The 12,642-nt window shown below is 35.3% G+C and overlaps 2 protein-coding genes across 2 annotated transcripts; both read right to left on the bottom strand.

Moving 5' to 3' along the window:
* Positions 1-5,649: 5,649 nt before the first annotated feature.
* LOC124938658 lies at positions 5,650-6,478 on the bottom strand. Its single transcript, XM_047479137.1, has one exon. It carries the CDS (start codon positions 6,419-6,421, stop codon positions 5,816-5,818), a length of 606 nt encoding a protein of 201 aa, XP_047335093.1. The 5' UTR covers positions 6,422-6,478; the 3' UTR covers positions 5,650-5,815.
* Positions 6,479-7,960: 1,482 nt separating this feature from the next.
* On the bottom strand, positions 7,961-12,236 carry LOC124938657 (2-alkenal reductase (NADP(+)-dependent)). Its single transcript, XM_047479136.1, has 5 exons — positions 11,887-12,236; positions 11,634-11,811; positions 10,485-10,651; positions 9,941-10,023; positions 7,961-8,457 (listed from the first exon to the last, which is right to left on the bottom strand). The coding sequence occupies exons 1-5, from the start codon at positions 12,145-12,147 to the stop codon at positions 8,079-8,081; spliced, it is 1,068 nt and encodes a 355-aa protein (XP_047335092.1). The 5' UTR covers positions 12,148-12,236; the 3' UTR covers positions 7,961-8,078.
* Between the last annotated feature and the right edge of the window lie 406 nt (positions 12,237-12,642).

Here is a 12,642-nt window from a genome sequence, read left to right as displayed (position 1 = left end):
TAAGACAAGACAACACAACACAGTGAAACTGTAAAAATAAAAACAGACTCTGTCTTATGACTTATCACTATGTATTCTGCATACGGTTAAAAAAAAGTAATGATATGAAAAAAATGTTGGAAGACAACGATTAAGAAAGGAAGTAGAGCAGCACTCTTGCAGTGTTTTAGAGAGAGAATGTTTCTAGTTCTTCATTTGTTTCCAATAATGAAAAGAAATTAAAGTGGCTAACTACTTACAAAAGCTTAGATTCAAATAAAAAGATACAATTATTTTGAAAAAGTCAATTATATAATAAATAATGATTAGAATGAATTTTAGCATCTACAAGTTCCTATTTATACAAGTTTGACAAATATAAGAAGAATAAGACCATATATTAAGGACCTAGAATTTTGGCAAAAATTATATTTTCTAACTCCACCGATTTAGCCTAGTAAAAGAAAACCAGATAACTAATTATTATAATTAATATCCTCCTACAAGTTGGACGATCTGGAAGAGAAACGCAACATAGACAATAAGGAGTCAAACAGAGGTCGAAGTAGTGGCTTTGTGAGTATATTAACAAGTTGATCATCAGTAGACACAAAAGATACTTGAAACTTATCTTTTTGAATATTTTCATAAAAAAATGATAGGCTAAGGCTATGTGTTTCATCATAGAGTGATAAACAAGATTAACACTAAGATATGTGGCACCATGATTGTCACAATAGATAACCGGATTGGTTGTAGACAAGTGACCAAGTTCAGTGAACAAGGATATGACCCATAGAAGCTCACTAGTTGTGTCAGCTAAGGCTTTGTATTCTTCTTCGGCGGTTGTGGAATGAGCAATATAGCATTTTTTTTGGAAGCCCCAAGAGATGGGAGTGCTACCGAGATACAACAAGTGACCAGTGGTGGAGATGTAATCATCCGCCCAATTTGCATCTGAGTAAGCATGAAGGGTTAGTGGAGCAGATGCCGAGATAAAGATATCTTTGTTGCAAGAGCCCGCTAGATAACAAAGCACCTGTTTGAGGGCAAACAAATGTGTCATTCTAGGGTAGTGCATGAACTGCGCAAGTTTATTGGTGTTGAAGGAAATGTTCGGGCGAGTAATACTTAAGTATTAAAGACTTCCCACAAGTGCACGATACTCAGTTGGGGAAGGTAAGAGATCACCAAAATCTTTGAGTAATTGAGAACTGGCGGAGAAGAGAGTGGATGCTGATTTGGTGTTAGCCATGCCTGATTTAGGGAATAGATCAATGATCTATTTCCTTTGCGAAGAAAGAGTTCTATGGCGGAAGGAATTACTTCGACTCCCAAAAATATGTAAGACATCTAAGATCCTTTAGTGAAAACCGAGCATCAATGGTGAAAATAAGGTTGGACAACTCTGTAGAGGAACTCCGAATGACAATGTTATCATCAACATAGACTAATAAATAGAGTGTGAACCTAATTTTTGGTAGATGAAGAGAGATACATATACCGTTTAATTGACAAAGCCAAGAGAAAGGAGAAACGTGTGAAGCTATGTATACTAGGTGCAAGGGGCTTTCTTTAGGCCATATATTGCCTTTTTTAGGCGACAAACATGATTAAGGAAACTTTTGTTAATAAAACATTAGGTTGGAGCATGAATACGTCATATTTGAGAATCCCTTGAAGAAATACATTGTTGACATCAAGTTGGTGGATGGACCATCCTTGATGAACTGCAAGTGTGAGGACAATGTGAATGTTGACCGGTTTAACAACCTAAATGAATGTCTCTGTAAAGTCCCAACTAGGGCGTTGATGAAATTTTTTGGCTCGAACCTTGTAGCGATCAATCAAACAATCCAGGTGCCGTTTGATTCGAAAAACTATTTGCAACCAACCATATTTTAAGTAGAGGCCAACTAACAAGTTCCCAAGTGTTGTTGCAGTGTAAGGCGTTAAACTCAGCTTGCATAGTTGAGCGCCAATCAGGGTCGCGGAGAGCTTGGGTGATGGTGATGGGTTTGAGGGGAATAGATGGTTGGACATGAAGATTAAGCTTCTTGAGTGGTTATGTTATTTTTAGATCAGGTGATGATGTCACCCCCATCGGGTTGGGGTTTTCTATGAGGGTTGATATCGAGATGAGATGGTGGCACAAAACATTGTAGGGATGATGAGGGAGGGGATTCAGAGTGGCCAAAGAAGGGTGGGGGAGCCGAGACCCCCTCTGGGGGGTTTAGGGTGGTACTGACCATGGGATTGGTTTATGGGATGGAGGTTGGAGAGCTAAAGTGGGCCTTGGTGTCGCTCTGTACTCAGACTGGTTTGAGGGACTAAGGAGTTGTATGGGAATTCATATTGAACGAACTTAACATGATGATATGTGTAGATCCTTCCAGTGATTAGATCGAGACATAAGTATGCATGTTGATCGACCGAGTAACCTATAAAAACACACATAGTAGACTTTGGTGCAAGTTTATGGTTAGCATATGGTTTAATCTAGAGAAAACACAAACAACCAAAACATTTTAACTTATGATAATTCAGGGAAATTTTGAGTAATTTGGAATAGGGTGACTAGTATCCAATAATTAATGTTGAGAGTCGATTGATGAGATAGGCAGTTGTCATGGCTTGATGCAAATATGTGAGGGGAAAACTCGAGTGATGGAGAAGAGATAGACCGATTTTGGCAATGTGCCGATTCCAGCAATTAGAATTTCTATTGTGTTTAGGTGTATGAGATGGGGTGGTGTGATGACTTATTCCATGAGTTTTTAAAAAGAGACGAAGACCAATATATTCTCTATCATTATTAGTGTAAAGAATATAATGTCATAATGAAAGAAATTTTCAAAAAACGATTTAGCTTTGGGAAATAGAGTTTGCACATCAGATTTTCATTTTATTGGATGTAGCCAAATATAACGAGTGTAATGATCAAAAACACGTAATAGTAGCGAAGATCATCAATTGATAAAAACAGGGAAAGTTCATACATCAGAGAAAATTATTTGCAGAGGATAAGATGATTTAAGAGTGGATTCATAAAAATGAAGTTTATGACTTTTTCTTATTTGACATTAGTTACAATTTGATTGTTCGAATTTATTTGAACTCAAAGAAAAATGTTGCTGAATAAAAGTGAAGATGGAATAGGAGGGATGCCCAAGTCTATGGTGCCATGAAGTAGAGGAGTCTGTGCGGACAGAGTGGACAGACGGGGAGTTGGCTGGCCAGAGATATAGTCCATCCACACATGGGACTTTATGAGTTGTTTAGCCATATGCAAGTTCTTTACATAAAAATAGGTTGACAAGAAAACAACAATAAAGTTAGTTTGTTTGGCAAGTTGAGAAATATAAAGAATTTTTTGTTGCATGGAAGGAACGCATAAAGTATTTGAGAGGGATAAGTCATTAAGTAAAATTGTTCCAAAATGAGAGATGTTTAAACCCGAACCGTTACCCATAAACAGTGAGTCTAGACCCATGTACGGATGATGAAGCGCTAGATTGACAAGATCATTGGTGACGTGATGCGTCGTGCCACTATCAACTAGAAAATTATTTTGAGATGTCATAGCGGTTGTAGCATGGAAATGAACCTATCTAGGGTTAGGAAAAGAGTCACGAGGAGGCGGCGTGACACCAGGATGCTACTTCTTGAAGGTGTAACACTTAGACAAAATATGACCCTTGACATTACACCACTGACTACGACCAAGAAATGATTTGCGATTGCTAGGGCATGAAGTAGATGATGCAAAAAATTGCCTAGGCCTACTTTTGTGAGAATGGTTGGGTCGAGTTTTGTTAGAATGGATGGGTCGAGTTTTGTTAGAATGATTGGATCGAGTATGTGCATTCAAGGCTGTTTTGAGAGAAGTGCCTACCGTTGAGCAGCAACAAGGGAGAGTTCTTGAATGAGAAGTTTCTCGAGGAGGTCATCAAATGGAATAGTAGTGTCCCTTGCATTAACTCCATCAATGACAACTCTATAGCTGTCGTTGAGGCAACAAGACACGATTATCATGTCTTCAACAGAGACGAGGCAAGGAGATCAACAACTTGCTTTAGTGAATGCATGTAGGTGGTGATGGATTAGGTACCTTTGGATGATGTGTAGAGACGCTCCTTTAACTACTTGAGGTGGTTGTGGGATGCCTTGATATATGTGCGCTGAAGAAGAGTCCATAGGTCATGTGATGTCTTTGTTTGAGATACTAGGGATGCCACTTCAAGGGAGAGTGTGGTGAGGAGAGAACCGTATATAAGACAGTCTTGTCGACGCCATGTTTGATAAGCATGATTCAGAGTTCTCACTAGAGATTCAAGGGTGGCGGAGACCGTTGTCGCCGATGCAAGAAATGATCCATCTGGATATTTGAGAAGATCATAGTCGTCGAGGAGAGCTTCAATTTGAAGTTTTCAGATTAGGTAATTGGAGAGAAGAAGCTTGGTGACACTGTTGAGGGTCATGCAAGTGAAGAGTTTTGATGGTTAATGAGGGTTGCTAATAGAGGAAGAGTTGTCGGTGGCCATGAGAGGTAAAACGAAAAAAGAGTGGCGTCCTATGTTGAACGAAAAAAAAGGGAGAAGTGGATCGTGTATTACTCTGATATCATGTAGAAAAAAATGTTTAGAATGAATTTTATATATTTTTTAAAGCATTTACAAGTTCTTATTTATAAAAATTTGACAAATAATGGAAAGAAGAAGACTAAGGCATAAATTAAGGACCTAGAATTTGGGAGAAAATTATGTTTCCTAACTCTACCAATTAACTTAAATAAAATGAAATTAGATAATGCAACTCTCAAAGGGCCACAAACCGAATCATTTTAGCAAATTCCCCTTTACCTAATGATAGTGCTTATTCTTTTTCAATCAACCAAATGATCAATTTACTAATTATTATAATTGATAAAAACAATCCTTAAGGTAATGTAGGTTTAAATTTCGATATTTGAAAATGAGAAAAAATATAAAAAATAAAACTTAATGATTTTTTTCCTTCTATTTTTAAGCGTTTTCAGTGATTTGACCGAGTCGTGTTGACTCAACGGCCGATTTTACACTTCTGCGATTTTTGTGACTCTATGACTAGATTTCCTTAAGGATATGAATTGTTAATGGGGTAAATGTGAAGTCGTGTGGACATTTCCTTAATGTGAATGAGATTTCATTTGAATGTCCATGGAGAGTTCTTAAGGACCATATCACAATCTCATCTCAAATAGATTATTTGAGAGTTTTATCACAGTTGGACTATCTTTAGCCAACAATCTCCGAATTAGTTTGAAAAGTTTTGCAAAAGCTTGAGTTCTGGATTCAATACTACACAATGAATGATTAGAAGTGAGAACGAGTAAGAAAAATAAGAAATTAGATTAGGATTGGAGGAATAGAAAAGTGAACAAGTACATCAAGAGGTTATTTGAGTAACAGAAGCTTAAGAGTTTATAATATGATTACTTACCCTCACAAAGATTCAATATTTCCAAATCTATAGATAACAAGTCTCGAGAGTGTAAACTGTCCTTTGCTAAAAGAAAGAAACTTTAGGAGAACACCAATAAAATGAAAACACTCTATTAAGATTTTTCAAATTCTTTTTTATATATTCTTTAGCATAATTTAGTGAGATTAATTTATTAAAAATTAAAAAGAAACAAAATGCAATCGGTAGTCTTTCAATGAATTATTAGCCTCACATAAGAAACAAAATAAATTATATATTATATATATATAATAGATTTACACACACAAACAGAAACATTAAATTATTAAACTTGAAAAGGGAAAATCAAATTTCCCTTTATGATCTCTTCATCTTAAACTTGAAAAGGGAAAGGCAAATTTTCCTTTATGGTCGTCTCTTCGTCTACCTCATTGCAAGATCCAATCTTTGATTTAGATCCTGATCCCAACCTCACTTCATTAATAGAATTCCTTCCAATTCCATCAACATAAGCAAAATAATTCAAAAAGAAAGCCAAAGTAAGAACAACCCAATTCAAACAAAACATCAATAAACAAAGCCCACCAGCCATTTTCAAAATCACTGCACCATCTTCTTCTCTCACATACGATTTCAAACTTCCAAGAAATTCTGGAGTCATAGTGAAGATCAGAATGGCTACAGATCCCTGAAATATAGTTGTTAGAACTGTCACCACCATGTGGGCTCCATACCACCGTAATCGGCTGGAAGAGGAGGTGGAGGAAGAAGCGGCGACGGTGCCTGAGATGGATCCGGCGATGGTGATGATGTGGAGAAAGATTAGAAGGAAACCCCAGATTGAAGGGATTAAACGGAGAGAAAGTGTGAGGAAGATGCAACTTGAAGCGGCGCCGAGAAGGATGTAGTTACAGAGGATGAATACTCTGTGGGTGTAGTAATGGGGATCGGAAATGTCGCCGGAGAAACCCATTTTCATGATCGGAGAATGAAGTTTATGAAGTTAGAGAGATAGTAGAGGAAGATTTGTGAGAATTATGAGATGGAGAGAAGTTTGTTTATAAGGGGAATAAAACAACGGTCATAAGTATGAGTAGCTTTCCAAACGGCTAGTTTTTAGTTTGATACAGCTGGGTTTGACAATCAAATAAGTTTTGATAATTTAAATTTTAGAAAAAAACAAAGTTAGGAGAATTTAATAAGTTTTGTAATAAATATATATTATTTTATTTGAATTTTGGAAGCACTACCCACCTTATATATGTGAATTGGATATATCAAATAGTTCACTTTCTACATGTAAATTAAATTTAAAACAATTAATAAAATAATGTAATAGTCAAAGATTCTCATTTTTTACCTTCAAAAGAAATTTTTTCCTTTTTAAATCAGGTCTTGTTGAGAAATAATTAAATGAAAATTTGAAATAATTTTTTGAAATTACTTTAAAAATAATAGATTATGTGTTTTCAAATTAAGCAGCAACAATTCAATAATTGTTAATTCTGAGAAGTTATTAATAAAACAAAATCTCTACAAAGAAAAAAAAAAACAGAGTACCCTATTTAAACTCTTCAAAACAATCTTTAATCTCAACTTTTTCACCATTTTAATGTTTCAAAATTAAAATTGTTAATAATCAACCTCTCAGAGGAAAAAAATGATGGTTGAATTTCATCTGTTCACAATTTCATTTGGTTTGAAAATATCCTCTCTTAATGAACAACGACAACAAGAATAGGAAGAAAATGAATGTCTCCAAAATTATTATCAATTTTGAAGCATTAAAGGATAAGGAAAGTTGAGATTACAAATTGTTTTGAAGAATTTTAATGCAGAGTACATGAAATGGTACGTGAAACGGTACGGGCAGTGTTCTAAATGACGGTCGAGACGGCCGCTAAGGCGGCGCCTAGGCGGTTGAACACCGCTCCGCCTATACCTGAGGCGGTCAAATTATTTAATTATTTATTATTTTTAATTAATTAATTACTAATATTAATATTAATATTAATATATATGTGTTAGAGAATATTAATTTTGTTTTTTTTTGATAAAATGATAATTATAGAACATCTTTATTATATTTATATTTAAATTTATTTATATTCAACCGCCGACAGTAGGCAGTCACTTACCGTTCCGCCACCGCCATTTAGAACATTGGGTACAGGGTTGTGGAACAGTAGATCCGGATGAGCAACCACACTCTTCAGATCAACGGTCACAGATCCTGTTGAGTCCTCCTTTGACCGAGTCACCACCGAGTATACCGCGTGATTCATTGAGCCCGACCAAGTTGACCGATGAGTATACCGCGTGATTCATTGAGCTCGATCAAGTTGACCGAATAGTGACGATGTTGACAGTTATTGGGTGACCATATTTGTTGCAGCCCATATGTTTAACAAAAACGTATTACATTTTTCTTTTCTTGAACCAATAACTTATTCTTATTGTCTTCTATTTATCTAAAACATAATCTCAACATCTTCATCATCCCAGTCACAATAATAAAGACTAAATCAAACTAGGATAACTACTCAACCCATTAACTAAAAGGTTAAAAGATATTAATTAAATCTACAATTAACCAATGATCAAGTCTTATTTGAATTAAATTAAAACCTTCTCAATTACTCGTGGGATACTAGAATAACTTGTTTACCTATGTTCTTCCCGGTGAATAAACCAACAAGAGCAGCAGGAGCAGATTCCAGACCTTCATTCATGTCTTCAATGTAAACAATCTTTTTCTGTTGATAGTAACTGACCATATCTTTCACAAACTGCGGAAACAGATGTAAATAATCGCTCTGTAGGAACCCTTGCATCTTAATGCGTTTAGAAATTAAGCAAAACATGTTTCGTATTCCGTCAGGGTTAGACAGGTCTTGTTGAGATACCATTCCACAAATGGCAATCCTTCCATTAACCCTCATCTCCAAAAGTGCAGCATCTAGCATGGCTCCTCCCACATTGTCAAAGTATATATCAATGCCACTAGGAAAGCACCTGAAGAAACACAGTTGAATTAGTTTTGTATGATCTAGGTTTATTTTTATCTTTCTTATAAATTAATTGCTTAAGTGACAAAAGTGGTTCTTAAGAAACCAAATATCACAATCTCGATTCCAATTAAAACGCCTTAAGTTGAAGTGGAGGTTATGACTGTGGGATCATGCTAACTTCCTACGTTAAGAAATAAATAAATATATTTCGCAATTTTATTTGGATATATAATTAATGTTTCAAAAATGTTATATGGTAGGTCATTTGTTATTTTAATCGATAATTTGTTTGATTTGACAGAAGAAATGAGGCTTTCTCGTGCCAAATAAGGCTTGTTGTATTCAACGTCCTATCATCAAATCATTAATTAAAATACCAATGAACTTATTATTATTTATTTTTGTAATATTAAGAAAATACACTAATTATGCTTGAGAAGTTTTGTAAGGGTGCGTGGGTCATTATACCCAAATAATCCAATAATTTGAAATCTATCATCAAACAAAATTATTTTGAAAAGAAAACCTAAATCAAACAAGCCAAAAATGACCTAATATTTGTCTTTATGAACTTACTTGAAAGCTCTTCAAGTCTAAACAAGCTAAATACTAGATAAGCTTGTTTTCAAGTTCTACTCTAGCTCAAAGTATAATAATGTATAAACCAAGATTACATGAATAATAGGCACAAGTTATAGATCTAGCAACCAATTTAGAAAATAATAAAACTTCTATTCAAAATATTGTTTACCTAAATAGCCTTGTTATTGTTAAGTTGAAAACTTTCTTTCATTATTATTAATATTAGTTTGAATGCTAAAACAAAAGGGGGTCTAAGGCCCTAAAACTGTACTAGACAAGCGCAAAATGACGATGAAATAAGATGCTCTTCCACATATCAATTGTAAACACAAACGCAGAAGATCTCAAAAGATGTCTTGTCCGTAACCATCCCAAAACCTCAAACACATTCCATAGAATTTGTAAGAAAATCACACTCAAATTACCAATAAATTTTAAAATGTCTCATCATACTTTCCCCAAATCACTAACATATAATATTAGAATTACTTAGAATCATCAAAAAATTCAGTCAACATGTCTTTAAATAGATAAAATTGAATATGTTATGAAATTCAAGACTCAATTTTAAGTTTTAACGCAAATAAACTACAAGTCAAGATCTGAAATCTCATAAAAATCAAGTTCTAATTTAAGTTATTAGTCTTTCAAATCAATTTGATCAAGTTGGCGCATTTAAATTTCCTATATAGAATTAGGCTTGTTTGGAAGGGTTATTTGGATTCCCATCATTAATCAAATTATTCAAATCATTCTTAATTGATTTTCTAATAATATTTTATCATTAAATACAAAGGATATTTTAGTATTTAACCCAAATAATCCATTTTTTCACAAAAAATCGGATTGTGAAACCTACAGCAAACAAACTCTTAGTAGTAGAAAGACAAAACCACTCAACTGACCTTTTCAGTGCCGCATTGAGATCTGTCTCTTCTTTATAATTGAAAGCATCATCAAACCCAAGTGTGTTCTTCAAAATGTCAACCTAAAATGTGAAATGGAGATCAAAATTCCAGTCTTATCAGTTTCTAAAACATAGTTTGTCAACTTAGATTGAAGGCAAACAGTTTGCAGCATTTTGATGGCTATATATAACCTGGTTTGATGGTCAATCATGAACCTATTTCAGTTGCCCATTTCATTCTAGTTTACTATGCATCAGCCACTTTCTTTATTCATAAACTACATCAACACTTTTCCAACAAAAATCCCTTCAACTAAAAGGGAAATATAAGATCAAAGTCCATTTTCATGGAAGAAGACAACCACTACCACTACGGAACTACCACATGAATCCTATACCAAACAAGGCTAAAAGAAAAGGAAAAAAGCTTGTGACAAACAGCAATCTCTTTTTTTTTATCACATTAAACTTAAAAAATGAAAAGGAAAAACTTTGATTGAAGAAAGCTCATATCAGATTTATAATTGTCTCCATGAGTTTACCTTCTTAGATGAACCAGCACTTCCAACAACATAGCATCCATGAAGTTTGGCAAGTTGACCAACAAGCTGACCCACTGCTCCAGAGGCAGCAGAGACAAAAACATAATCCCCCTTTTGGGGGGAACAAACCTCATAAAATCCTGCATAAGCAGTGAAACCTGGCATTCCTGTTCAAGGATGATATATTGTTATCAGTATTCCTTATATTTAATCTCATGCATAACAATCGCTAAACTGAACGCTGAATGTTTTAAGATACCATCTTCTCAACTGAGGACTTTACAGCAATAGATTGCTAATCCTGGACTTTAGATCCAACCATTTGGTGTGGACCGTGTGATATTAGACCGAGGAAATATTTCGAGAGAACCCATATATCTTCCCTTAGAAGAGTATCAACAGATTTTGAAATCTGCCCTGAAAATCTGCTATTTTGATATCCACCTTTAAAGTATCAAATTCAAACAGAAAAATACTAACACCATATTTATGTTACAAATCATCTCGTACATTAAGGGTGATATCAAACTATCATACACTAAGGGTGGATTTCTAATCGTGCTAGCTTTAAATTAAAAAAAAAAAGGAAGATTTCTTAAACTGCTAATAGTATAAGAGTGGATATATGGGTTATCTCTGATAATGCCATTAGAACAACTGTTGAAGCAAGTGTGAATGATTTTCAACTTGGATGGAAGAGCTATTTAGTGAACGACGTTATGAACTTGTTATGTACATTGTTCGTATCATTAGATGGAAAACCTAACCACAACTCTATTGATACAAACATCAACATTTCAAAATAAAATAAAAAATATGGTGGTTCCAAAGCCTGAGTTTAATATGTTGAGCTACTCAAATTGGCTGGACTTATCAGAACTCCTACGCTACTCAAATTAGCTGGACTTATCAGAACTCCTACCTGTAATTCATGGTACTATATCACCTTCACAAACAAATCAAGATAAAGAAGGAAACAAAGAAGATCTTATACAAAGTTGACTCTACTCAAAATTGATTATCATATACAAAGACAAACAAAATGGATATAATGAAATTTCAATTGAGAACTCACGAGCTTTAATTATTCAAAGAGTGGGTTTCAGTTTGAAGTGAATATAAAGCTTTCGAATCAGAAAGGAAGATTACCAAGAAGACCAACATGATAAGAGAGGGGAATGTCATGATGTTGAATCTTTCTCAACTGTTGGTCTTTTCTGATGAAGCTGTATTCTTCCCAGCCAGTAAGACCAACAACCAAATCACCAGGTCTGAAATCAGGGTCATCAGAATCTATAACTCGGGAAACTCCAAATCCTTCAATAACCTTTGAAAAATAAGATGACCCATTTTAGAAATCATTTTCATATTCGAGGGGTGGAAAGAGAGGAAGAGAACAAACCGAGCCGGGGACAAATGGAGGGATGTAGGAGGCGCGAGAGAAAATCATGCGGCCGCGCATGAAAGGATCGCAGGAGAGGTAAAGGTTCTTCACTAGAATCCTGCTGGAACCATTGGCGACCCGAAGCTCTATTTTCCCACCTGCCTTCAGTTCCATGTCCGTCTCTTTCGGAATCCCATTTATGTAACCCTTGAATAGTATCTGCTTGTTTTCTACCAACAACGGAACTCCTTCTCCATTTCCATCTCTTTCCTTCTCCATCTCTCTGTGTTCTTTCTCTTCGGTCCACTGTGAACTCCTCCGGTCTTTGTAAACTGCATGGTGTTAGGTAAGGGCTACTGATTCAAAATACTGTACCTAACTCGGCAAGATATTCTTTAATGTTTTTTTGTTCAGAATTGAGGCAAGATTTGTGTGGAGGAGGAAACGAGGGTTTGGTGGGGGAAATTGGACTAAATGACTTAAAAATAGGGTCATTTGTGTCCGTGGTCACTGATAATGAAATTTGATCGGGTGACCATTTTATTTATTTTTTTGGACGAAATTACCTTTTTCGCGTAACGCGAAGGAACTTCGCGTTTCGCGAAGTGAGACGCTGTGAAAAGTCCAGATTACCCTTACTATATAATATAACTCGGCCATCTTTTTTTCATTTCTTTTCTTCCCTTCTCTCTCTTCCCTTCCGCTTTTCTCCTCCTTCTCTCTAAACTCGCCGGCGGCGGCGGTAAACGGCGGCGATACACTCAATGAGCTCCA

Source organism: Impatiens glandulifera, chromosome 5 (genome assembly GCF_907164915.1).
Source record: "Impatiens glandulifera chromosome 5, dImpGla2.1, whole genome shotgun sequence".
NCBI classification, from domain to species: Eukaryota; Viridiplantae; Streptophyta; class Magnoliopsida; order Ericales; family Balsaminaceae; genus Impatiens; species Impatiens glandulifera.
The sequence above is the reverse complement of the archived record's forward strand: the minus strand, read 5'-3'. Positions and strand labels throughout refer to the sequence as shown.